Genomic DNA, 26,570 nt, shown 5'->3' with positions numbered 1-26,570 from the left:
ACAGGTCATTACATTTTAAATAGAGAACAATAAAATGCTTATCGCCCTGAAAAAGAACAGGTGTTCTTGCCCTTCTTTGGTATTTATGCTAATTGTTTTTCATCTCCTTCAGAAATATTTATGGCAAACATGTTTAGATTTCAGTCTCAATGCAAAGTATTAATTCCGTGCTAATCTTTATAGGTTGGGGTTTAATGTCTGCAGTTTGGATTATGGGCTCAACATTCACCCAGTAAGTCATATTTTAATGATTATAAATTTAATACGCCAGTGCTTTGCAGTTTGTTGAAATGAAAGCTTTCTGAAACCCCAGAAACAAACTATGAGGCAGTCCGGGAGGCTGGAGTGTTTATCTGGAAGAAGTGTTTTTGGAAACTTTTGACTGCTGAAGGGAAGTAGCTTTCACTGATGCCCCCTATCTGATTGAGAAAAGATTTGGAGGAAAACAATCCCCGCTCTGGCTAGGAGTTTTCCACCTTGATTTTAATTTTACTGATATGGATTTCATTTAGGGTCCCTGCTGGAAGCTGGTCCGCTCTCTGTTTCTTAGCAAGCTGTGAAAAAGTTACAGGAAGGTTTCCGGGGGCTGGCAGATCAAGAATGCTGTTCTGTTAGCAGCGCAGGATAACTGCAGTTCTGCACGCTATTAAAAAAATATTTGCTTTAGCAAACCAGCATTTTAATAGTTGCACCAGAGGCTGTGCTTTTAAAGATTACAGTAGAAGTCTTTCCAGGTTTTGAATGCCTCCTCACATCCCACGAGGTGCCTGCGTGCATACGAAAAGTGCCTAGATTTCTTGGTGGAGAAATGTTGGTGCAACTTCTCTTACACATGCACAGGGGGTAAACTAGAAGGTATCTAAGAGGATTTTACATTTTGTCAGATGTTTCACAACAGGGGCCCCCGAATCACATTAAAAATGCACTGCAGAGAAAGGACAGCTGCAAATTTTTGTGTGGACCTGTGTTTCTGGACCATGACTAAAACTCCGAGGACCTTTTCCCCAGCTGTCTGGAAGTTCTGTGGAAGTTGGTTTATTGGCAGTTAAGTCTGAGGCAACCTGGATTTAGCAGAGGCTCTCTCCTACACAGGAAATAGATGACATTATATTGGGGGAAGGGACAAAACTTCAGGCAAGGAGTGATTTACTCCTTTATTGTTTTTTTAAAACATGGCGTTGCCAAATAAATAAGCACTTTCCAGGGAAGTAGGTGTAAGCTTTTTTAGTCTTGGTGAGTGGAAGTAGATAATATCTTTAACCACATTTATAACTGTTTCGAGGTGACACATTTCAGAAGTTTTGAGAAGGAGCAAGGTGAATCAAATTCTTGAGGCTTTTATTTTTGAAGGGGGCGTGTGTTGTGGGCGTCTGAGTTTCTTCTGGGAGTGGATATTGGCAACCGTGTAACTAAATCTTCAACTCTGACTTACAATTGAGCACGTTTGTGAAGGAAATGGTTAATTTTACAACCAAAGGCAAACTTGCACCTCGACAGGTCTGCTGAAAGAAATGTGCCCCAGTCCTTTGCTGGCAAGCGCCACCGGGTCATAAATCCACAGGCTTTATTTACAGCCCATAACACTTATGAATGTTAAGATATTTGACGCCACGTTGGCCTTATAATATTCAAGGTCCGCAGACACTGGCAGTAGCTCAGATTTCTCTCACTAATTATAAGCAATGAGATGGGGGCGGGGTGTGGAGACCCCTTCGCAAAAGCTGCCCTCTCCCCTCCTCTGACCCCCATGCCTACAATCTGAGCTTACTGAGACAGACACCCCCTCCTCCTTTGGCAGCCGACTTGTACTTTTCCTCCAGGCTATTGTTACACACATTTATAAAGAGCACTTTCAGTAATGGAAATTCAGTTGGGTGGGTGGGAGGGGCTCGGCACAAATGCCTTTTTTCAAAAGCAAAGTTGCTCTAGGTGTTTGCATCTTTTTTCCTTTTCTTCTGGCTTCTCCCTGTTTCCTTTCTTTCTTGTTTTTTTTTTTTTTTTTTGAGACCCTCTTGCCTATATTGTGCATATTTCCCAGAATACTTAAAGAAACCTGATACGGGAGATGGGTCTTTAATTTATACGATGTTCCACTGAGCTGGAAGGGAAAATACACACATTGCAGAGTGCGCTAGTTAACGTGAGGGTTTAAAAAAAAAAAAGTGCCACAGAGTGAGGAGAGTTGATTAAAAGAATTAATAGATGAGAAAAAAATTCCAGATTTACCTTGGGAGTGGGAAGGCCATTCATTTGGGGGAAGTGCACTGGTATCTGGGGGGAGGAAGCACAGAAAAGTAGCAGAGGAGGAAGAATAAATGCTTGCCTGAGAAAGATTAGAAAAGGGTAAGAAGATGGGACAGAGATTTGGGCATGAGGAAATGGCTTGATTGAAATTAGGGATTAGAAGTTTCTTAGCGAGAGGTAGAAGTACCATGGGTGGGGGGTGGCTGTTAACAGCTATATGGCTCAGCTCAGTAAAAACTGGTCGCAATCCACTTTCCACCCAAAGAGCTCTATCCAGCAGCAGATAGTCTTTCATGTAAGTTACTGTGTGAGGAGCTGGGGATGGGGCATCTGTGGTCAAGACCCCGATGTGACAGAGAAGGCCAGTTATCCTCCTGATTTTAATTCATTCTTAAAAGAGTGGGCTTTCTAGTGTGTGTGTTACAAACTGACCACCTGGTAAAGGGGGAGTGGGATTCTGAGGTGTGTGGGTAACTGTTGAGGGGGGTAGGAGCTGATCGCGCTGTCCTCGCTGGCCGGAGCCTTCCTTCCATCCAACCCAGACTTCAAGACAGAGGCTGAAAGGTTTTATTTTCTAATCAATGGAATGCAGAAACTTACTAGCCCTCAGGGACAGATATGAATCCCTTAACAGCTCATTACAAAGATGGGGCTGTGGGATCTTTGAACGGGTTATCAGCCCTGGTGTTCTTCGGTTTTCCCAGGATAGGTTTTTTTCTTCCTTGGGCACATCTGATTTCAGGCTGGTAATATGTCTAATATTTTATTCTTTTCTTTCCTTCTTTTTTTTTTTTTTGGTCATGAAGTAGCCCCAAACAGGTCGATCTACAGGGGGAAGGAATGGTTACTAGTGGGATCAGCTCTGAAGGAGTTAAAATTGCTTGCTAAAGTTTGGCATCATGAAAATAAATTTGAGGCCTGGTAGACATTAGTAAGGCACAGCACATTTACAGAGCTTAATTAGTACGAACTGTAATTGTTCATGGTCTGCCAGAAGAAGTAATGTTCAGGAAAAGTGGAGTCCTTCTCTTGCAGTCTTTAGTTTGAAACCGATAAATCACTTGCATATTTGTGTAGTGATTCAAATGGAGCTAAGACCTCTCCCATCCCAACATGTGGTAAATTGTAAAGTCAATGAATTGCAGATGTAGGCTACAGTGAGATTCTCTAAGAAAATGCAGAATGAATGGGAAAGAGTGATGCTATAAATATTTACTGAGAAGATAACTAGGTTCTTGCGTGCTGGACCAATTATGATGTACTAAATATATTAGCAAAATGCTTAAAAAATCGAGAGGGTTTGTGTGGGTCTTTGGGTGGGTTGGTTGGTTTGGGAAAGTGAAATAAAAGGCACTATGTTATTGTCGTGTCAGTTTTATTAAGTCTGAATCACAATGGCATACCCAGGGAAGGACACATGAAACCCACATTAATGCAAATTAATTCGTTATGAGTGTGCAGCCTGTGACTGCTAAGTGGAGTAATGATGGGGCATCATTTTAAGAGTGTTAGTGTAGCAACTTTTAATGAAAAATGCTATGTTAGGAACATGTCTCAGCACTTCAGCCCACGTGTTTTTATATGCTGGAAATGTGTTTTGGACAAGAGCAGGAAACTTGCTTCACTTTATTCTCCCCTCTCCCAAACAGTTTAAGAAATGTAATTATGTTTTGATGTTTAAAGAAAATCATCTAATTTTCCCTCAAAAAAAACCAATCCAGAAATGCCCATCACCATAACCAAGTTCGACTTCAACTTCTTTTTCTTTTTTTTTTTTTGCAAGAGACTGCAGCACAAAGTGGAAAAACAATGAATGTAGCATCCCCCATAGACCTATAGATATGTTTATTGAAGTGATCCCCCCCCCCCTTTTTTTCTTCTTAGAGGATTTTGGTCTCAGGCAGTGTTGCAAGTCGATACTTCTTTCCCCAAATGTGAGTAGGTGGATGTGTATGAAAGCTGTAAAAGTTAATGATCGTTCTCTGACTCATAGCTGATGGTTTCAGGTTGAGGAAAAGAAAAGAACAAATTAATGAGGGTAAATAGACATTTGATGGAACGTTGAGACAGTAAGAGAGATTGTTCCTGTGTCTAAAGGCATGCGTTTTGTTGCAGCAGAATTTCTGAAGGAGAATGCCAGGAAGTGAAAAGGGGTTGCCTTTGTGAAGTTGTTGTTGTAGGAGGGTACAGATGTTCTGTGTCTGGATCTTTGCAGGAATGTTTAAGCCTCCATACCTAGCAGTCAGTGCTGGCTTTGCCTTCCCTGTGGAAGTTAGAAGTCCCCTTGGCATCTTTTAAGGGGGCGGGCAGGCACCCAAAGGCCTGATCAGAAGTTTCCCACTAAATGTAAGAGGCTCCCAGCATAGGGCTGGGGGTGCTGTCTCTGTCCTGCAAAATGACTGGTGACTTAAAAAGTCTTAGGTATTTAAGCCTCTATTCTGCCTTTTATGCTAATGACATGGAAATTAAACTTCAAGTGCCTCACGGTGGTAGCTACAGGGGAGAGGAAGGTGGACCAAAAAATCCCCCAAACCAAAACCGTTTAGGAAATGAATCTGAATTTCTTCTTCTTTTTTTTTTTTAAATTGAAAGCTTGGTGATTCATAAAACTGGAAATACAGCAAATGCTCCCCACTCTTCCCAATTTAGTGGAATGAATAGGCATACAAAATTAATCTTCATCCTACTGGAAGTTGGAAACCCAATGTAGTGTTTCAAGATTTTTAGTCGCCTCTGAGGATGAGATCTCTGTGATTGAAAAAGCTGTTTCCCTTTTCTCCCATCCCTGGCTATCTCTGATGTCTTGTATCTGAAACATCAAATTTAGGGCCAGCAGTAGTGATTAGAAATGAAATGAGAGAAATCAAGATAGGATTTCTTGATAAGGGAGGTGGTTGATCGTAAAATGTTGGTTTTTGAATTGCTGGAAAATGTAGGCAAGGCTGTGCTGAGCACCAGCGCGTCTCCATGGCTCTTCCTCTGGACCACAGGGGGCTGGGTCACCGGGAGGTGTTCAGATGGGTGGTTGGGTGGGCTTGGCCACTGTAAACAAGCACACAGGAAGGGAAGGTTTGTTTTGTTGAGTTTCACAGGAAGAGGACATGAAAAGTACCTTGGAGTTCTCATGTGGTACTGCTTCAGGGTGCCTGGGGAGGGGCGGGGCAGGGGGGAACCACGGTGAGGGTGTGTTGCGGACCCGGGGTACAGGAGTCACAGTTGCTGGATGCGGAAATGACGTGCAGTGCTGCAGGTGGCCAAGAGCAGGGGTGGTCCCAAGAGTCCAGGCCTGGGGGAACCTGGTTCTTGAACTCAGATGAGCCTTAGATCGCCACCTAAGATCTCTCAAGCGCCCCTCATCTTCCAAAAGCAAACAAACAAACAAACAAAAGCACAAAGGGTCAACCCTCTCTTGTTCTTTCTTCTAGCTTTTTACGGAGATATAAATAAACTATTGTTCCAGTTTAGAATGCCAAGTTTTTACCGGGTCCTTGTATTTTATGTTTGTCTTAAAAAACTAGACTATAATGAACAAGGCATCTCTGTGTTTTCCAGGGATGGAAAAAGCAGTATTTAAAGGGTGTGTTTTAGAAAAGAGTATTTGGGAAAAGAGGGGGTGGGAACCCAAAGGAGAAACGAGAAAATTGTCTTCGTCGCTGTTGCTGGGGGGAAGTGTTTAAGCTGAAAATCTCTCCAACGCAGTGGGTACTGGCTGGGAGTGAAGAGCTGATTGGAGCTTGTACTGTGTGGATTTATGAGCTGGTGGCGGTTATTCCGTGTGCCTGGATACCTGAGGAGGGGACTTGCATTACTTGGGGATGTTAGATTGGTGTGTGTGAAGGTGAAATTAACTTTGTCCTACCAGATTCTTAAGGACCTTGCAGCTGCATTTGTACTGTCTTAATTGTAGCATTCTCTCTGGGGTTGTGTTGTTGTTTGGGTGGTGCTGAACGTGAGGATTAAGTGTGGACCCGGACAAATGGAAATTGAATTTGGATTAGCCACAGTTTCATTAATTTATTCAGAGGGCCGTGATTATATGAAATTTTGTTTACTCGACGTATACTTAGTTATCAGGTGTCCATTCGATTTTAATTGACGATAGGAGATTTCTGTGGTTACCCTGAGTGCAAGATCGCCTTAGGGCTCCGCAAGGTTTGTGGGAAGAAAAGCTTGGACAAGTTTCCATTAAGCTCTGAATCAGGCAGTTGGAAAATCGCAGCATAAAACCGGCTGAAAAGGGGGACGAGGTCTTAGTGTTGCCTTCTCTCTCCTGAGCAGGGGAGTCCCTCGCTCCGACAAGAGCTGCTCTCAGCCAGGAATTCCAAACTCGCAGAGGAACCTATCCCTCGCACAAAAGTTGTTTTAACACAATGCAGAATTGTCACAGTAATTAGTGCGATCTCCTTACTGACTGGCAGTTTTCACAAAAAGGACAGGGGGGCCAAGGGGGCAAATTCATCTGTCTTTTTCAGTGACTCACTTTGGATGAACTGCTCCTGAGTGTGTGTGCGCAGGGGTGGAGTGCTGTGTGCGTAGGGGGGCTTATCTCAGTGGCTCAGCCTTTATCTTTTGTTGTTTTAGGGAGTGTGATTCATTACTCTGCTTTGACAGGTAAAGGAATATATATATTTTTGGCCCACCTTTATTGTGCCCCCTTTTAACTTTGATTAGTATTGTTTGGGAGCAAGCAGACTCCTAACATACATACAGGCAGTGTGTTTTTGTTTGTTCACTTGGAGCAGATACAGTGATCTCAGAACCCACCATATCCCCAACTGGGAACAGTACAGCCTTATCCCATGAGCGGTGTGCATTTAGGCTATTTAAAAAATTTCATTACTACTGCGTTGCGTTTAGTATGAGTTGGTTCAGAAGTTCTTATGTGAATTTCTTTTTTCTTTTCCTCCCAAATAAAAACCTGTATAAACTGAATAATTTTTCTTGCAGGGAGCAAGATACAAAATAATGGGGTCTAAAGAACTGCTATACAGGAAGGTTCTGGTAATAGGACTCGTACAGTGGTAGTAATGGCAATAGTTGGCTATAGCAATACAGATCTGTGTTTGGAAATGTAACCAATTTGCCTATTACTGCGAGGGAGATGGGCAGTGATTTCATAGGACCGTGTGATTCTTCATCATTTGTTCGTTTATGGCCAATTAAAATGCATTTTCAGATATTGTTGAGACCTTTTAGTGTTTGTTGTATGGTTTATAAAACAAGTCAGCAGATGGTGTTTGTTCTCCCAGTTGGTAGGAGCCCCAGATGAATAAGTACTATTTGGGAAAAGAAGAATTTGGAGAGGCCTCTTGGTATTTCTTTTTATTTGGGGCTACCCGTTTCTTTGATGGTAGATCTACAGGGCTTCAGAGGGAAAGGCCCAGGAGAGACTTTAGCCTTCTGCTGTGGAGAGTCTGGGTGAACCAGGGATGTACCTTCACCCGGGGGCCCCCAGATATATAGGTGGTCTTTAGAAAACTCAGTGGCTCTTTGGCACTGGTTGGTTCCTTCTTTGGGGAAGTGTGGCTTCCTAGAGTGCGTGCGGGCTGCAGAGCCGTCCTGAGCCGTCCTGGGACTGATAGCTTAGTCATTGTGAAAGAATGTATAAGGCATCGAGTGGCCCCTGAATGCTGCCTGCCACATTTGTTTTCCCCAGAATAGAATTGTGTTTGAGGGTGAGAGCCTAGTTCTTAGAACTCTGGGGGGCTTGTACCTTTGCAGTCTTGTGGCTTCTCACATCCTTTCTCTCCCAGTCTTTCCCTCCTGCCTACGTGTCGCAATTCTGATGATGTTTGCAGCATACAGTTAATTCTTCTGCAGCATCTTGCTCAGCACACTGGCTTCCTTTATGTCTTAATGGGCGTCCGTCTTTCCTTTTCGTGTCATTGATCCTCGCTCCCGGCCCCCTCCACCCCCCTTTTGCTTATTGAATAGGTGCTTTTTTTTTTTTTTAAACTTTAGATGATTATGATCATCTTATTTATAGCAACAAATAAAAATACAGAGGTCTTGATTGAATGCCAAGGCTGCAGTTCAATCTAGGAAGGTTTGTCTGCTATTCATAAACTGCTTAAGATGTTTTCTTGTAGTTTGTGACATAAGCAGAACGCTTTGATTTGGTTTCTTTCTACAGCTCTATTTTCAGTCCGGGAGCACACATTACTCTGCGTACAAAACGATTGAACACCAGATTGCAATTCAGGTAGGACATGCAAGAGATCCCGAAGCTTGATTTGGCAATGTGTAGGTCTCTTGTGTCTCTTATTCTCCACCCCTCCCCCTGACCTAGGTGATGATGATGATGGTGGTGATGATGGCAGTGTGGTTGTGGTTGATTCTTCGGGGGAGGTTGGAAGCAAAGAAGAAACAAGAGCAGAAGAAATGCTGCTAAAATGATTTAAAGATAGGGAAAGAAGGAGAAGCCTGTGTTTTTTTGTTAAGAGCATCTCGATCAGGCATGATGGGCACACAGACCCCCTAGCTTGGCTACTGTTTTTTGCTTCAGGAGGGGTCTTAAATTGGGAGTCACATGAGGTGACAGAATGTGAATGGGAAGAATTAAGGGGGGTGAGATAGCAGAGGAGGCTGTGTGACAGCCAGAGAGTTGTTTCCGGTGGATCAAAATCATGTTAAGTGGTGCTAAGAATATCACTTTTGACCTGACTGTTCTGAAATGTTGATTTCTCTAGGACTTGTTGATACATGACACTGGAAGTGCTGGGAGGGAAAGGCGACAGATCCCAGCTTCTGATGAGTGTCCTGTTTCCTGCTCACGTAGTACTTCCATTCTCTTAAATCCAAAGGCTAAACAAATCACGGACTAATATAGACTCAGAGCTGAACTGATGCCAACAGAGTGCAGTCGTGGAGGGAGAGCAGACTAATACGATTTTCGTCTGTCTGCCTGGCCTGGCCAGGATGGATGGACCTCATGGTGTAACTAATGGTGCCGAAACTTCTTGAGTCCTCTGCTTCTGGGTTAACCCTTCAAGGGGAGGTTTTTGAAACCCGCTGTTGGGGCGTTCAGGTCTGGCTCCGGGGTCTTCTCTCCTTGGAAGCGGGTGTCGCTTGGTTCTATCATTTCCGTTCTTCCCTTGCTCACTTTCTTGTGGTTAGCCCTTGCGGATAACTTGGGTGTGTGTATGTGGTCCACAGTCATATCGCATCTTTGTAGCTGTGCTGTTTCAAATCTGCCTCTGTCTGGAGAAGACTTTCCAGTAGCCCTTTGTCCCAGGTACATTGTGAATTATTCCACCAGTGAAAAGTAGGACTCAGCAGACGTTGTTATTCGGTGGAGCCCCTAGTATTTTGTACTCATTTCAAGGTGACAGTAACTTATTTAAAAAATATTTGGATTCCTTCTGCAGTCGTGCTGCTGATCCGTGTGTGTATTTTAGGGGAAAGTACGACTCTCGGTAATGCTCCTCCACCCCCAGATTCTTTCCAAGGCTGGTGGGTTTTTTTGTTTTTGTTTTATTTTTTGGCCGCGCTGCGCAGCATGTGGGATCTTAGTTCCTCAACCAGGGATCGAACCCGTGGCCCACCCCCCAGCATTGGAAGCATGGAATCTTAACCACTGGATCCCCAGGGAAGTCCCCAAGGCTGGTGTTCTTGCTGGCACTCTCCCTGGGGGACCCTTCTTCCTTTTGATCAGCAGCACAGTGAACGTTGCTCCCAGAAAAGGGCATAGACTCAGGGCTTGGTTGGAGAGCAAGCCCAAACCCTAACTCTTGATGAGTAGGTGATGAACAGTGTCCTGAGGACTGCCACATCTTGTGGGGGGGCTGGAAAATCCCGTTGCCTGGGGTATGGGAATTGTCAAGGTTGAATAGCATCACGATCCCTATCTTGGAGTGGAAAGGCTGGCTGGGGCCATGTCACTGGGAGACCAGCCGAGCCCAGAGTAGCTGTTTTGTGTCTTTACACCCGTTGCTGAAGTGTCCCTTGTTAGGCCGAGCAGTTCGTCTTTCTCCAAACCACCTGGCACAGTGCGGGCCGTGTGAAGCGCTTTCTCAGGAGGGAGATGGAGTAAGTTACAGAGCTCATTGTCTGGAGGACTGAAACCATTACTACTCGTCCATGAACAGGTGGTATTGTTCTCCTCTGCTTCTGTTTGCTAAGGCATGATGCCCATGTGGGCAAACAGAGAGATATTTTATTAGAGACCCAGCACCACCATGCTTTGAGGATTCATTCTCCCCCAGTCTCTGCTAGACCAGGATGAGGTCAAAGCCACATGGCATCTAGCTGTAATTTTAGTTTGACCATCAAAGGATAAATGGCGAAACAAAACGAAACGAAAGAAGCAAAGGGGAAAAAAAGAGGAAACCTCAGACACAATAAAATTGTTCCCAAGGCACATGGCAGCTCAGTAGCAACGTTAGGGTGAGAGGAGAGGGTGGCCCTGCTTTCGTGCAGAGTAGAACGGATGTGTGCCCTCTGCCCCATTCTCCAGTTTAAGGCTTAGATGCGGCGTGATTGTCAGGGCAGAATTTTCTTCCCTGGAAATTTAAAACTGTTTAACCTTAATAGGTACAGTATTTCAATCTGAGCTGAGCTGGTTGCTTTCCTAAGCTATATCCTGAAATAACCTAGAGTAGTATGACACCGTGCATCCCATGAGATTCCTCCCCCTTTCCCTTCCCTCCTGTAATCTCAGGACTTGGCCAGGTGCAACATTTATGTGAATGGCTTCTGAGTGATTCTCTAGACGCGTCTGTCATGTTCTTCTAAAAGGTTTGGACACAGTATCAATTGATGTGTTGGGATCTTCCTCACTTTTGACAATCTCCTAACTCCTCTCAGTTTTGAAAAGACAAGAGCAACACAAAAGCCGTATTTTCCCTAAATGGTTAACACAGTATAATTGGAATAAAAATTAAAAGGCTTTTTTTTTTTTTTTACAGACATAGATATTTAACTCTATTGACTTGTAGAGAGTTTTATTGAGATATAAGTACAGCACAGTGCACAGATCCTCAGTGGTGAGATGGACGAACTTTTACTTTTGTGAACATCCGTGAAACCATCCCCCAAAGCAATATATAGAATGAGGTTGGAATGCTTTTTCTGTACAGGGCCAGATAATGAGTATTTTAGGCTTTGTAGGCCAAACAAGCTCAGTGGCAGCCTCTCAATTCTGCCATTGTGTGTGAAAGCCGCCAAAAGTAATACCTACGGGAATAGGTGTAGGTGTAGCTGGGTCCCAATAAAACTTTATTCATAAAAACAGATAGTGGCTGAATTTGGCTCCTAGGCTGTAGTTTGTGGGGCCCCGAAAAGGAGTATTACCAATTCCCCTGGGGTCTCACTTATTCAAAGCTTCCCACGGCTGCTGACCAAAATTCTCACCTTGGATTAGTTTCATCTATCACCATGGGTTAGTTTTGCCTGTTTTAGCTTCTTAGCAATGGGATTGTGTAGCAAATAGACTGTCTCATGTCTGGCCCTACTTAGCGTATGTGTGTGTTTCACCCCTGTTATTGCCAGCAGCATGGTTTGCTCCTTTTTATTGCCATGTACTGTGCCACAGTGCAGGTGTCCTTTCTGTGCTTTTGGGTATTTGGATTGCTTCCAGTTTCCTGCTACTATGAGTATAAGGCCCTAGTAACATTCTCACCCAGATCTTTTGGAGGGATATGTGTGTTGGATTCTGTTCACACTCAGGAGTGGACTGGGAGGGTGATAAATGTGTGTTTAGCTTGCATTGCCCTTTTGAGAGAGACTTGAACACTGGATTTCAAATGATATCTTTTGAAATGCACCAGCATAGTGGTTGTTGGGTGTGTGAGTGGCACACAGGAGGGGGAGCAGTAAAAAGATCGGGGTGGGGGGTTTCCCTGGTGGCGGAGTGGTTGAGAGTTCGCCTGCCGAGGCAGGGGACACAGGTTCGTGCCCCGGTCCGGGAAGATCCCACATGCCGCGGAGCGGCTGGGCCCGTGAGCCATGGCCGCTGAGCCTGCGTGTTTGGAGCCTGTGCTCCGCAACGGGAGAGGCCACAACAGTGAGAGGCCCGCGTACCGCAAAAAAAAAAAGATCTGGGTGGGATCAGAGGCCAGCTTGCCCAAGCTCCAGTGCACGCCCCTTCACGCAGGGCTTTGCTTTCTGGCCCCAGTGGGAGCTCCTCCCACTGGGGGCCTGTTTCTGGGAACTCCTCCCACTGTCTTCATTAACCCGGAAGAGATCCTGCAGGCTGAGCGCAGAGGTGGACTCACTTTGCAGGTGCCTCCCAGGAGTGCCCTGCAGGTGATTGTGGATAAACGTTTAAGCACTGTCTCCACTATCTCCCTGAAGAGAGCTCTTCCCACACTCCTTCCAAACCCAAGAGTAGTGTTGGAATCAAGGTCAGGATCCACAGAAGATGTTTCCGTTGGTTTTCAGAAGGGCTACTTCACAACCAATTAAGCCTTTGTTTTAAGAGTATTTTGGCCAAAGGTTGATGTTTTAACACCAAGTCAGATGTGATTTAGGAAAAAAAAACTCCACACGCAGCAAAAACAAACTGTGTAGACCTTTCTTCGTTGTTTTTCTTTTCAGATGTGCGGTGGTTTGTGTGTGTGTGTGTGTGTGTGTGTGTGCGTGCACAAAGACAACTAGGAGAGGATCCAGAAGAAATGGACCATTTTATTTGTTTACACAGCTGAGCGGTGGAGATTTTGTAGTGGGTGTTGCTTTCCCTTTCATCCTCGAGGCTGCAAGCTTCCATCTGAGTTCTCCCAGCCCATACCATTCTGCTTGGTCTTAGAACTCGTCTGCCATGATTCACTACGGCCTGAGGACCTTCCTTCAGGGCCTGGGTGCTTTGTGGAGCCAGCGAGAGAAGGATACAATTTGGAGAGTGTCCTGTCCCCTCTTGGTCCTTTATTCTTGAATGTGAACTTGGCACTCAGTCTTGTCCGTATCATAACATTGTTAAGATTCCTGAGGTTCTATGGCTCAGGGTCCATCTCTTTGCCCCAGTAGATCCTTGGTGTTCGTGATAAAAATGTCCAGAGAATTGTACCAGCAGGTTTGAGCAGGATGTTTGAGGGTGCCTGGCTTTTCCCTAGTTCATGTTTCGGATGGTCGTCTCTTGAGTTCTAGGCCCTCCCTCGCTCCACAAGTTCCCTGGCCTTCCAGGTTTTGTGAGGGTTTGCGATATCCATTGAGGAGCAGATCTGGGCTAAGAGGGAGAACTCGCAGAAGCCAGTTCTTCATACAGTTCTTTAGTCCCATCACCAGACTGGCTGTGAGATTTCATGTCCATTTTCCACAAAGAATGCAGTGTGTGTGTGTGTGTGTGTGTGTGTGTATGTGAGAGACAGACACAGAATGCAGTGTGTGTGTGTGTGTGTGTGTGTGTGTGTGTGTGTGTGTGTGTATGTGAGAGACAGACAGACACAGATGTCATTTCACTAGAGTAGTTTGACAAAGCCTCTGGGTGCCAGTTAACGTATTCAAAAGGTTCATTCACTTGCTATAGTGGTGCATTTTAGCCTAATTGTCTCATTTAAGTCCATACCTCAGAATGCTTGTTCATTCATTCAAAAATATTTATTGTGTATCTAGTGTGTGCCAGGCCCCTGGGGACTTCATCAGGGAGCAACACGTATCAAGGGAGCTTCAGTTTTGGTGATGCTTTGGATGTTGATTTATAAGCACCCCACCCCCCTTGGTCTGACTCAGTAGGTTTTGGATACAGTCCGGGAGTTTGCATTTTTAATCAGGGTTCTGATTTTTGCCTACTGAAGTTTTGGAATTGTTGCCCCAGAGGCTTCTGAAATCAGTCAATTGATCACTTATCGGCTGCTCAGTCATTTTCGCTTGCTGAGTGAAAATTAAGGGCTGGCCAAGTAATTAAGGGGGATAGCTTTTTCTCATTTTTTTTTTTGTTTTTAGCTTTTTCTCATTTTGAGTGAGAAACTAGACTGCCCTTAGGTTCTGATGAGCATTTGAGGCCTTTCCTTCTCCCTGGTTATGGGAGGAGAGCCAGATACTTCTGTAAGGCTCAAGAAGAGGGATTTCTTTGTTTATGGAAGAGTGGCTTGGGCAGTGACGTGCTTGGTCTTAGGGGTCAGAGGCAATAACAACAGCTGATAGTAGTAGCAGCTTCTGCTCATTGAATGCTCCCAGCGCATTGGGTCTGGTGTTAAGTGCTGTATGTGAATTCTTTATTGATTCTTCATAACAACACAGAAGGAAACCCAAATGGCGTAGCTCCTCTTACCACCATGATCCCCATTTTGTGAACCAGGAAATGGAGACTCAGATACGCAAGATATTTTGCGCATGGTCAAGGAATTAGGATTCGAAACTGGGCTGGAAAGAGCCTGTACTACACAGCCTCATGCTGACTACTGTCTGCTCAGAATATAAGCTCAGCAGGGTCTGGGGGTTCCTCAAGCAATGGCGACTAACCAGCTCTCTGGGGTCTATACAAAAGAACCACCTGGGAGCCGCTCAAAAATACAGAATCCTGGGTTTTAACCCCTTGGAGATCCTCATTCATCAGGACTAGGTCTGTGTTTCACAGGTTTGAGCAAGCATCACCTAGAAAGTGCCTGGTGGGCTTGTTGAGATGCGCATCTGTGGCCCCACCAGAGTTTCAGCTGTAACAAATATTCTGGTGATATTGACGCCGCTTCTGTGGCGACAGCACAGAACCTTCGAGAACCGGTGGGCAAGGGCAGTATTTCCCAACTCTGGCTGCACATTACAATCCCCAGGGGAGCATTAAAAACAGTGCACCGGCCTAGGGGGATGCTGGGATCTGAACCCCGTCCCACTCTGGAAGATTCTGATGCATGTAGCTTCATGAGAACAACTGCTGTAAAATCTTTTGTCTGTTGGCTTATTTTAGCTTGACTCTTTCCCTGGGGGAGAAGAGACTGGTTGCATTCGGAGTTCTAAAGGATGTCTGTTCAGTGGTAGGAGTCTCTCTTGAGAGCATTTCTTTAACAGGTAATCTCAGTGATGGGTACCGTCCCCTGAGTTAGTACCAGTGTGAGAAGGTGGGACTCTGCTGTCATATGCAGGGGGCTGTGGGACCCTGAGGCTGAGGGGCCTGGCAGTCTAAGTGCTGTTCAGACTTCCCCGTGCTGTGAAAATGCAGATGTGGGATCAGTAGTTCCAGGCTGGGGCCTGAGATCCCGCGTTTCTGACGCACTCCCAAGGGGTGCTGATGGGCCCCAGAACACCCTTGGAGTGGAGCAAAGGTAGAGTCCGTTTTGAAAAGCAAGGAAACTGAGGAGCAAAGAGGCGAACTGGTTTGTCTGAGGTCCCACCGCTTGGTGGAAACAGGGCTGAGACAAGAAGCCAGGAGTCCAGTTTGGCTTAATGTCCATCTTTCAGGGAGAAGTTATCCTCCTGTCCAAGCCAATAGCAGTTGCATTGCATTGGCCAGATAAAATAAAACAATCTCATTTTTACTTAGTGGTTTTTAACTTCTGTCTATTCTAATTGTATCATTGTATTTGTATAAGTTGAGTTATTTGTATCTTTTCATTCTCCACCATATTAAGGCACTTGGGGCCCAGCCTGCGTGGCCTGTAAGAGGGCTGGTGAGGATGCGGAGAAGTTCTGGTTGTCTTTGACTAGAACAACCGGAAAGAATGGAAACAACTGTTCTGTGTCAGCCATCTGGGTCCCCCATATGGACCACAGCCAGTAGGTGTAGAGGTCTGGTCTGTGGCAGTCAGCTGGTTGTATTTTCTTAGTAACTTCATTTTATTTTATTTTTTATTTATTTATTTTTTGCAGCTATTTATTTATTAAAATTTTTACTTTATATTGGAGCATAGTTGATTCACAATGTTGTGTTAGTTTCAGGTGTACAGCAAAGTGATTCAGTTATACATATAGATGTATCTATTCTTCCTCAAATTCTTTTCCCATTTAAGTTACTACAGAATATTGAGCAGCCTTCCTTGTGTTGTACAGTAGGTCCTTGTTGGTTATCTGTTTTAAATGTAGCAGTGTGTACATGTCAGTCCCAAACTCCCAAGCAGTTTGTGGGATCTTAGTTCCCCGACCAGGGATCGAACCTGGGCTCTGGCAGTGAAAGCACCGAGTCCTAACCACTGGACCGCCAGGGAATTCCCAGTCACTTCATTTTATAAGTTGCACTTTATAATAGTATTGTTTTTTTTTTATAAAGTCCCTGAGAGTCATGGGGCCTTTCAGCTAAGCACAGACGTTTCTAAGTGGGTTATGGCTGACCTTTGCAGGCTTATCAAACTTAGCACTTAATTTGTTTCTGGTGTTGGGTTTGGTTGCACGGTATCACATCCTGGTCAAACAGATAAGTGGTTGCAATTTGTTTTTAAACAGTTTACCTCGGAATTGCAGCATACTCTTCAGTGAAACAGAAGCGGCGGTTGACCATTCTTCCTAAGGGTTCCACCAAAACCCCTGGGTGGGTGGCGGTTTGTTTAATATTTTAATGAGTAATACATTGAGATTTAAAAAATACCAGAGTAGGCACAGGTACTATATATTTCTTTATCTATGGCATGTTATAAAAAGAAACATTAGAATCAAATATTTGTGGATTCTTTGAAGCATCTTCACAAAACCCTAGTTTTTTGAGGTACCAGCTGGAAAGACACTTGGTTCCACCAGCTTCTATAACGATTGAGGCCTGGACTGGAAATCTGCATGTCTTTCCGGGCTGGATGAGATAAGACGGCTTAGTGCGGGGCTTCTCCACCTCAGCACTGTTGACACTTCGGGCTGCTGATTCTTTGCTGCACAGGAGACTGTCCTGTGCACGGCAGGATGTTTGTTTAGGTCCAGCCCTGGCCTCTCCCCTCTCCCCTCTCCATGCTACTAGCACCCAACAAAAATGTGGCAGCCAAAAACGTCTCTAGAACTTGCCAGATGTCCCCCGGGGGCCCAGACTGCCCCTGGTTGAGAACCACGGGCTTAGTTTTTCAGCTTCAAGTGGGCACCCTGCCACTGAAGCCCTAGGAGCATTACCTTTGCATTTTAAAGGGATAGGTACAAGAGGAGGTGGGCGGTTCAGCACGTGTGCTTCTGGAGTTAGATAACCTGGGTTCAGGTCCAGTTTCTGCCAGTGTCTACCTACTAATTAGGTAAATTAGTTACCTGATTTGTAAAATGGGGGATGATGCTAGTTTCCAGAGGGTTGTTGGGAGATGAAATGAGATCAGGTCTGTGATGAGGTGGGTAGGGCAGCGGCACACTGCTTGATAAATACAAGCAGCTGTTTTTAACCACTGGGAACTATGTGAAGTACTCATTTGTAGATTTCAGATCAGCCTTATTCCGTCATGCATTGTATATTTTTTATTTCCTGTCAAGAACATCACACATGATAAATTTGATGACATGGACTATCTTTGCTGAGTAGCAAAGATTTATGACTCCTGTTGGTTGCTGTTTGCATTTCTCTTTTGTCACTTGAAAATCCTGCCTAGTCCTTGTAACATTTGACTAGAATGTAAGCTCTTCTGAGGTGTGTCTTACTCATCTTTGTATCCTTAGAGCACTGTGTAGGAATGCCTGGGACATAGTAGGTATACAGCAGGGGTGTGAATGTGTTGAAATACTGTATACTGTGGGCAGAAAGGGAACAGAGGACGTAAGTTTGCATTTTTTCATAATAACCTCTTTCATAACATGAGAGACCAATAAGTATATTTTTCTGGTACTCAACCAAATAATTTGAGATAGGCCTTCAGTCCCCGTGTAAACTTAATATTCTCTCCCAGGCATCTCATATTTTGATTTCAGCTCTCCTTCAGTGCGTGAATTTGTACCCTGTCTTAATGACGATGGCACTGCCCAAACAACGCATAACCGTAGTTGGACTGGTTTATATTTATGTAATTATCTTCTAATTTTCAAGATGCTTGGAGGTTAGTTGGTTTTTAAAAGAAATATTAACTTTTTTTTTCTTTAAATGACAAGTAGTGTTACCCATTGGATTATAACATTTTCTCAGACTTTGACAATTGTCATTAATTCCTGCAGCGGACTTACCAAAAAAAAAAAAATAATAAATTAAGCACTTTCCTACTTGTAGCTGGATGATCCTTCACAAGCAAATTCATTCCTTTCTATTCCCAAACCTTGTGCCTCCTTGAATTTCGAGGTTGAGATGAAGCTCTAGCGTAAAAAAACGTTGGTTGACAGTCAGAAACTGTCCAAGGCTTGAAAATGGATGTGTGTGTGGTCGTAGCCCATCCTGGGGCGGTGGTGGGGGACTAGAGGATTCTTTTCGCCAGAGCTTTGGCGAGGCTGCCCCATAGGGAAGATAGTCTTGTGTCAATAGTTTTTAAGTTGATTCAGTAAGCATTGTTGATGATTGAAATTGAAGAATTGTGAAGACAATTCATCTTGAGGAACACAGAGCAGGGAGTATGAGCCGGGCTGCTGGGAGCAGACATTGACATACGGGCCGTCATCAAACTAATTGTTGTTTGAATTACCTGTTATGATCCGATGACAAATCTGCCTTGCTCCTGCCACTGGAGCAGAAAATGTAGCTTGAATTGGCGTGATGTTAGCAAGTGTAAACTGTACTTCAACAAGATGGATAAACCCAATTATGGGGCAGACCTGTAGAGAGAAAATCCATTTAAATCTCGTAATGTTAAGCAGAGCTGTGTTTAATTCATTTGGACCAATTTGGGAATGATGTATGAGTGTTGGTGAACATTAGTCAACGGGGGGACCACTTGGAGGAAGGGGATGCGTTGATGCTGCTAGCCACTTGGGGAGGCATCTGGGCTGTCGTCTCAGCAGCCTGCACTAATGGCGGGGAAAGGCGGAAATGACAAAACGATGTACTGACCGCCGTCAGGAGAGCAGCATTGTGTAAATGAACCAATAAGAAAAACATATGAAGCAGAAACGAGAGGAGGTGTTTTTCCTAAATGCTGCTGACGGTCCAAAATATATAGGAAACTTGAGGTTCTTCTTAATGTGTTTCCAGCTCCCCAATAATATATCCTTGTGGGCTTTTCCAAGCCTTGTAGTAGGAAGCCTAGGAAATGCTCTTTCTATTTCCTTAATGATGATTTAAGAGAGGGAGAGAGAGAGAGAGGGGAAAGGGACAGCTAAGTTTAAATTGATAATCTTGGGGCATTTGATTCTCTACTGGAAAGCAGTCAAGAAGGCATTATTATTCTGAAATACATATATTATGCATATTTGGAAGAGAGTTTGGAAGGTCTTATCTATTTAAAGTTTTCTATTTTTCTTTAATAGCTGTTGAGGGATGACCCAGCTTTGTATGTATTCAATAGTAGGTGCTCAGTATATACTGATGAGGTGAAGGGCAACATTGAACTTTAGAGAAGTAACTTTCGGAGCTAAATACTGGTGTTTACACAACTCAGACTCATTAGGATCTATGTGGACCTTGTATTCTAGATTCATCCAGTAGTTTGCATTCCTGGGAATTTTATGATTTTCATCTAAAAATTTCTGGTTTTACTCCCCCCACCCCCCATTTCTATAGTCTTGGTTTGGTCCAGGATGGTCTTAGAAGACTCTAGTTTCCTTTTGTTTTGGGAGGAGCTGGTAAAGCCTGCCATTGAGTTGTTACTGTTTGGTTTTTCTCTTTTGGTTTTGGGGTTTTCTTGTTGCTTTTCTTTTGTGGAGTGGACTGGACTTGGACTCCAGGCTTGTTCAAAGGAGCATTTGAAAGACTGGAGGACTGAGTGAGGAGCTTGGCAGGGGACGGCCAAGAAGTTCATGGTTGTACAGTCTTGCCCCCAGCCCATAAGTCTAACCATTGGGAGTGCTGGTGTAAATGAAGGTTAAAGTCCTAGGAGCTTTTTTCTCTGATTGGGGTACAGTTCATTGTATGGGGTGGTGGTATACATTAAGTGTTCCTTCCAGGCAAATCTTTTCTCCCAGAGGCAAATTTATTAGAATTTTACTTTCTGACTTTCTCCAACTCAGTTGAGGAAAGAATCCAGGGATGATAATAAAAAGTTAAGATTTTACAATTATGGCTCAATACTGAATTCCGAGAATCTGAATATTCTAGACTAGTTTAACAGTAGAATTTAGGCAGAACACTTTGAGATAATTTAAACTACCATCTCCACCAAAACCCACCAAGCACATCGAAGCCCTCAAGTTGATCCGGCTGTTGGTAGACCTCCCAATCATTTCAGAACAAGTAATGCAACTAAATGAATTTGGAAGAAACATTGAGATGTGCTTCCGAATCTGAAGGAAGAAATTTGCACTGAAAGAGGGAGCATCCCTTGTGTCCCGTGAGCTTTACTGGGGCTCTCTCTGGTTTGACTCGAAAGTGCTTTCAGGATTTATACTCCTGGGGGTGGGGTATAGACAATGTGCACTGGGCAGGCGGTGAGTAAGGGGGTTTTTGGAAAACAGACTCTTAGGGAAAAGAAAGCATCCACTTTCTGGGTAGAATGGCCTATCTGTGGTAGGGGTAAGTCTTTTCAGGGTCCAGGAGGGGTGCTTTCTTGATTAACTTGTCCCTTTCTGGTCTTGGAACAGGGCTGAAATCTGGCAGTCATGTGTGCAAAGAGGCATTTTTGTCCTTTTGATTAGATCCTCAGATATAAATAGATAGTAGAAGACCTAGGAATACTTAAAATATGATACAAAAATGAAATAGTGAGATAATATCAACTCTTGAGCTTAAAGTAAGTTATTTTCTATAGAATTAAACAATAATTAGCTTCCTTATGGTATCAAGTTCTAGATAAGGGATTAGTTGATGTATGAAATCTATAAGACAATTCAGAAGATGTTTCAGGAATCACAAAGTTCTGAATTTGGTTCTTATCCTTAAAACCAAAAGCAAACCTCTCTTCTTTCCTCCTCCTGGTCTTCAGGTGCTTAGTTAGGGCTGAAGAAGCCAAGAATTTTCCTGTTAATTAAAAAAAAAAAAACCTCACTGACCCAACGTAGGCAGGCATTTTTTTCGTGAAAGAGAACTTAAAGGAAGGTTGAAAAATGTCCCCAGGCTCAAGGAGGTGTTTCCCAAGCCACCACCGTGCTTTGTGTACCCGATTTTGTTTTGTGTTGTCTTAAAAAACTTGTCACTTGTCACATTTTCACAATGGTGAGTGAAAGCAGTTGACACATGTCACAGAAGACCTGATGTGTGAAGCCATTTCTGTCTGAAGAATTGGCACTCAGGGCCTGAATTCTGGAGGAAAAGGCTTCAGTCACATGGTAGACCCTCTTTCCTTGGAAGAGGGGAACCCCTGCCCCCCCCCCAAAAAAAAAAAGAAACAACTATGTTTTGCTCTGATGGCTTTTCAGTTGGGTTACATCTGCCAGTTTATCTTCATCAGAAAATAAGTCTGAATATACTTATCATTTCCCCACAAGCACACTCCTCCTGCCATGATTTTGTCATTTTAGGAGAGTGTAGGGAAGGCACCAAGTTCATTGTTGGTGTAGACCGGATTGGATGCCGCTGCCTCCACAACTGTGTTTTTCTTTTTTTTTAATAATAATAAGTTGAGAGTTGTTTGGTGTTTTTCTCCTCTGGCCTTATTGGAATTTTTGGCCACAATGCTTCTCTCCAGGCCCCTGGTTTTGCAAAGCAGTTAAAGGAGCCCGACAGTGACTTGCACATGTCGGGAGCGGATGAGCTGACGTGTAGAAAATACACACACACAAAACCACATGCCCCATGCAAAGCAGATACGGTTTTGATTTCGACCTCCGTGGTTCTGCTATCGTTGCTTTTTCCGTGAGAGTGGATCTTTATCTTTCGGCCGACTTCTGGTTCCGTTCATGGTTTGTGGTTTCCAGTTGCCATCACAGCTCGTGAACTTGGCTGCTTGGGGACCAAAGGGACTAGGGCTCCTGGCCCGTGAGAGTCTGAGGAGAGAGAGTCCCAGGCTGGCCTTCCCAAGGAATATTGAGATTGGAGATCTGCGCCTGGGCCCGGGTTCCCTGGCAAGTGGCCGCAGAGCCATTGTCCCCGTCCTGGATCCTCTGCTGTCACACGCTCCCCACCTGGGGTTTCTTCTCTCTCTTTCTGTGTTAGTTATGTAATGTCTCTAAGGACTATTTTGGAAACATCTAGACCAACTTGTGATTGATCTTCCTGTTCTCTGTATTTCCCGTGATTCCCTTGCTTTCCTCTCATCTTCTTTGGCAGGAAATATTTTTTTCCTCATTAACGAGTTTCCAGGTCAAAATTTCCCATAAAGTATGAACTTTTCTTTATCCCAGTATTTGATTTCCACCACTTTTTTTTTTTTGGTTTTGTTTTTACGTAAAGCTGAAAACTTTAAATTGGGCCAATGGCTTAATGGCTCTGTGCCTCCGTTTTCTCATCTGTGGAAAATGGGTTTCATAAGAGGACTTGCCTCCTGTGTGGGTCTTTGTGAGATCCTGTGAGAGGGTTTAGCCCAGTGCCTGGTCCATGAGAAAGGTTTAATGGTGGTGTTACTGTTACCAATCGGGTGTCTGAGGAAACCCATCGGCCCCAGGCAAATGGGGACAGTTGGTCACCCTGACAACACTGTTGTTACACTCTTGCCAAGTTGACAAGTTGATGATGGACTGTGTGGCATACCTTTTTGTGCTTTTTCTACTCCCCCCCCGCCCCCACCAAAAGAATCTGGTTCTGAGTTATTTCTCCTGTAAGCGAGTGGGCCGAATCAGGAGGCCAGAATACCTTTTGAAGAGTCTGGGTTGTGACATAATTTATCTCCCTGGGGAGGGCAGACAAAAAACGGATCGAGAGACTGGACTTGGAATTATTCAGCTTCTGATGGACGTGAAGTTAGCGACAGCAAGACAGGGGTTCGTGGCCTTTTGGCTGTAGTGTCTGCTCTCTTCTTTGGTCTAATTTCTATTGCTTCGAACTTCATTAAAAAAATAGATTTTAAAAGGCATCCCTTTTGGTTCTTGAAAGGCAGAGGGCTGGCTCCTGGCTTGCGAACCTAGTAACACTTATTTCTTTCTTTATGAGGGAGTTTCCTGGGGCCACTGTGGTCAGGTTATTGTTTGTCTGAATCTGTAATAAGCGTGTAATAGCCCCGTCCTCCTCCACTTTGTCTCAAAGACAAGTGGCCCTAGTGGGTTTCTGGGGACAAGAGGCCTTCAGAACCTGTGATTAGAAGCTCACTGCTCCGGGGCCCTGGGTGCCAGCACCCATGGTGGGAGGGGCAGCATGTCTGCAGTTGAGTCCGTGCCCACAACACAGGTCCCCTCGCTGGAACTTTCCTGGGAGGTTCTCCTGGGCAAGAAATCAGTGAGTGGACGGCGTTCTCGGGCCTGTTCACACTTCCGCTTGGATAACAGCGATGCAGTAAGGAGCTTGTCCGGAGTGATTTATTCTCAGTGGAGGTTAAGAAATGACATCTATTCTCCCAATCGACTTGACAGCAGTCACTGTTTCTTTAACACCTCCTGGCTCCAGAAGGTCCAGTTCAAACCTCCCTCGTTTGCAGAAGGCCGAATTCACACACAGGGCTGGGCGGTTTGTCCGTTTTTATGGCTCTCTTTAGCTTTTTCAGAGGCCAAAAGGAAAAGAGAGTGAAATATGAGAAGTCAGAAAACAGTCAATGGACTTTTTTTTTTCTTTTTAAATCCTCACGCCCCTCTGTTTGGCTTTGGGACGCGTAAAACAACAGAAGAGTGTGTTTACGCTCTCCCACCCTCCCACCTCCCTTGGAAAAAAAAAAAGGACTTGTGTTTAGCAGTCATTGTTCATCAGAAAGGTATGGTATTTTTGTTGGCCTTGGCCAGACCTCTGTAGCCGGTCAGTGGCCTTGGGCTGCAGAAGGCGCCTCCATTTCCCTGCCCTCTTCCGCTGTCATTTGTAGCATCCTGGCTGGTGGCGTAGCTCTCATCCAGAGCAGTGCCTTACCTTTTCAGTTGGTCCGTCCCTCTAAGTGATGACTTACGCCATACCTCTCAGAAATGTCTTCATTTACTTCATTTAATAGTTTTGCCTCCTTTCTATCCCCCCTCTCCCCAAATTAACTCCAATCACAAAACTCCTTCCCCGGGCAGTCCTTGGAGAGATGAGGCATTTTCCTCTGGGGAGGACTTTGTCTTTGGGAATGGCAGTGGGGAAGAACAAATTAAGGGAGAGGATGAAGCTTCATAATTAGAATGAGGGGTCCAGGAGGTCTGCCTCTGAGTTATCTGCTTGTGGAGAGCTTTGTTCTCTGGGCCTCAGTTTGCTTGTCTGTGAAATGCCTCCATAGGATGCGCACAGAGGTGGGAAGCTGTGAAAGTGCTGTACTATCTGGAGTTCAACGTTTTTGCTGTAAAAAGGAGGCATTCTAGGGTGATGGATGAGGGCTCTGGCACTGACGTTAGACACACCTGGCGTCTCAAGTCACACCCATTTAGTGCATGTGGGACCATGGCGAGTTCTGGAGCCGCCCTGCCACAGCACTTTTATCTGCAAAATGGGGACAGAACTGATCCCAGAGGATTAAAGAGGAAAACATACATACAGTGACCAATGCCGAGTACGGAGCAGCAGTGGTTACTTTTGTTCAAAGCGGAATATTTGTCGTCCTTTCAGGTTCTGACCCTTCCTCGGGTGCGTGGTTTGTTTTGCTGCTAATGAAGGCGAGTGGACAGTCGTCGTGCTTGATTTTCATGCCATCTTTTCTGGTTAAATTGCTTCTGCTTCTGAGAAGTATTGAGAGATGAACTGTATTCTCCTTGTCAGATGGGTATTAAAATTGGACTTTGAAAGCAACGTCAGGACCTTTCCATGGCAGGAGTCACATTCATTTGCTCCTCAGCTTCTAACTTACATTTTAGTTATTCCTCTCCCTCCAGCCACATACATAAACACATACATTCATTGATTTCTTTCTTTTTTCATGTATTACTACAAGGATCAGTTTCTTCTGGCTTAATTCCAGAAACAACATGCCTGTCTTTTTTCATCCTTGAAGAAAAACAGTCCGAAGGCACCATAATTCCTTAAATTGGATTTCAATGCTTGATCCCCTTATGTTCAGTAAACAGAGTGTTCTATGAAACATCATTGTTTGGGAGCAAGAGGCTATCAGCCTTGCTTTTTTCAGAAGGAAAGGCACTGTGGTGGAGCCTCCTGGGGTGAGACTGTGGGTGAGGTCCAGGCAAGGTGAATGCCCATCTTCACTAGGGATAGAGGAATGAATCCCTTTCCAAAAATCCTGGTGAAAGTTGGGAGGGCTGCCTGTTTATGAGCAGAGTTTAGTTTGGGAAGAAGCCTGCTCTGTGTGTGTGTGTGTGTGTGTGTGTGTGTGTGTGTGTGTGTGTGTAACTCTATTAGTGCCATGGGTAGCCACCGCTTGAAAGCCTTGGGGTTCCTATATTCAAATCAAAGGCTCCCAGGAGCAAAGATAAAGGGGACAGTGTGATCTTCAAAGATGAGAGGATAAAAACGTAGTGGGGAATATTTTCTGGGTAATTCTGCAGTTCCTCCCCCCCAACCCCCTCTTTTTCTTAAGAAATATTAAGAGTGTCCACAGCTTCCTTTCACTTGCAGTTTCTGGAGCCGGAGATGGATGACTAGCAGAAAGCAAAACGAAAATGTCTTGGGCTGGTTCTGAGCTTGTCGAGGAGTGAGTCAGTCAGTGTTTCTCGGGACCTTTCTTCCTCTCTCGCCTTTCTTCCTTTCCTTGAGCTAGTTTCGCTGTGAGAGTGCAGGCTTGGTACCCACTTACCCAAGAACTGATTAGTTCCTAAAAGAAGCAGTAAGTTGATTGCTTACAGAGATGATGTAAGCTTTGCTCTGGGGTACATCAGCTTGGATTTCTCATGCTTTATCTTATAAAGCCTAAATTAACAGCTGGTTTGGTTTGAGTTCTCCGGGATCTGACTAAGGGATTAGAGTCCATTCTCAAGTGAGTCAATCTAGTTTAATTTATTTCAGGTCTATCAAAAAAGATCAATCAAAGCTCTTTTGAAAGTAAAGCTATAATCAGCCTGCGCACTTAGAAGTCACCGTTGTTGCGCTTGTGTTTCTCTCTGGTGGAGAAGCGCTCAGGCTCTGGTTAAGAGGACGCATTAGGGCATTTTCCGCGTCCCTCCCTTCCTTGCGGCCTCCACTCCTCCCCAGGAAGATTTGGAGAAGGTGTCATGTTCGAGAACTCCGCCCAGGTGGGTGCTGCCCTGACCTCCCGCTCCCTTTTCTTTGGTGATGCTGGATCCCTGGTTTGGAATAATTGAATACTCGGGACCTGACCAGATCCAGCCCATTTCATGTCACCGGTGTTGCTCCTGGGCCTTCTCTTGCAGAGATGGGTGGGTGAAAATGTGCATTGAATTCTTCTTCCGGGACATCTGCAGTGAGCGTGCAAGGCAGTGGTGAAGCACTCTCGGCTGTGGTTGATCTAGGGTTTTGTGAGCCCTGGGAGCTA

At 44.6% G+C, this 26,570-nt stretch overlaps 1 protein-coding gene across 24 annotated transcripts in view; it reads left to right on the top strand.

Annotated features, from left to right (window-relative positions):
* Positions 1 to 26,570, top strand: part of TCF7L2 (transcription factor 7 like 2) — a gene marked incomplete at its 3' end in the record, with an annotated part of 196,867 nt that overhangs the window by 4,970 nt on the left and 165,327 nt on the right. For 12 of the 24 annotated variants that reach the window (XM_079899474.1, XM_079899472.1, XM_079899473.1 and 9 more), the window contains exon 4: positions 8,378 to 8,446. The exons of the other annotated variants lie outside the window; for them this stretch is intronic. In XM_079899474.1, the coding sequence (XP_079755600.1) occupies positions 8,378 to 8,446 (69 nt within the window). The remainder of the gene's footprint in view (positions 1 to 8,377; positions 8,447 to 26,570) is intronic. 24 annotated transcript variants of the gene reach the window in all.

The sequence above is a fragment of the Stenella coeruleoalba genome (genome assembly GCF_951394435.1).
Source record: "Stenella coeruleoalba genome assembly, chromosome: 16".
Classification (NCBI taxonomy): domain Eukaryota; kingdom Metazoa; phylum Chordata; class Mammalia; order Artiodactyla; family Delphinidae; genus Stenella; species Stenella coeruleoalba.
This window is presented reverse-complemented; position numbering and strand designations above follow the sequence as displayed.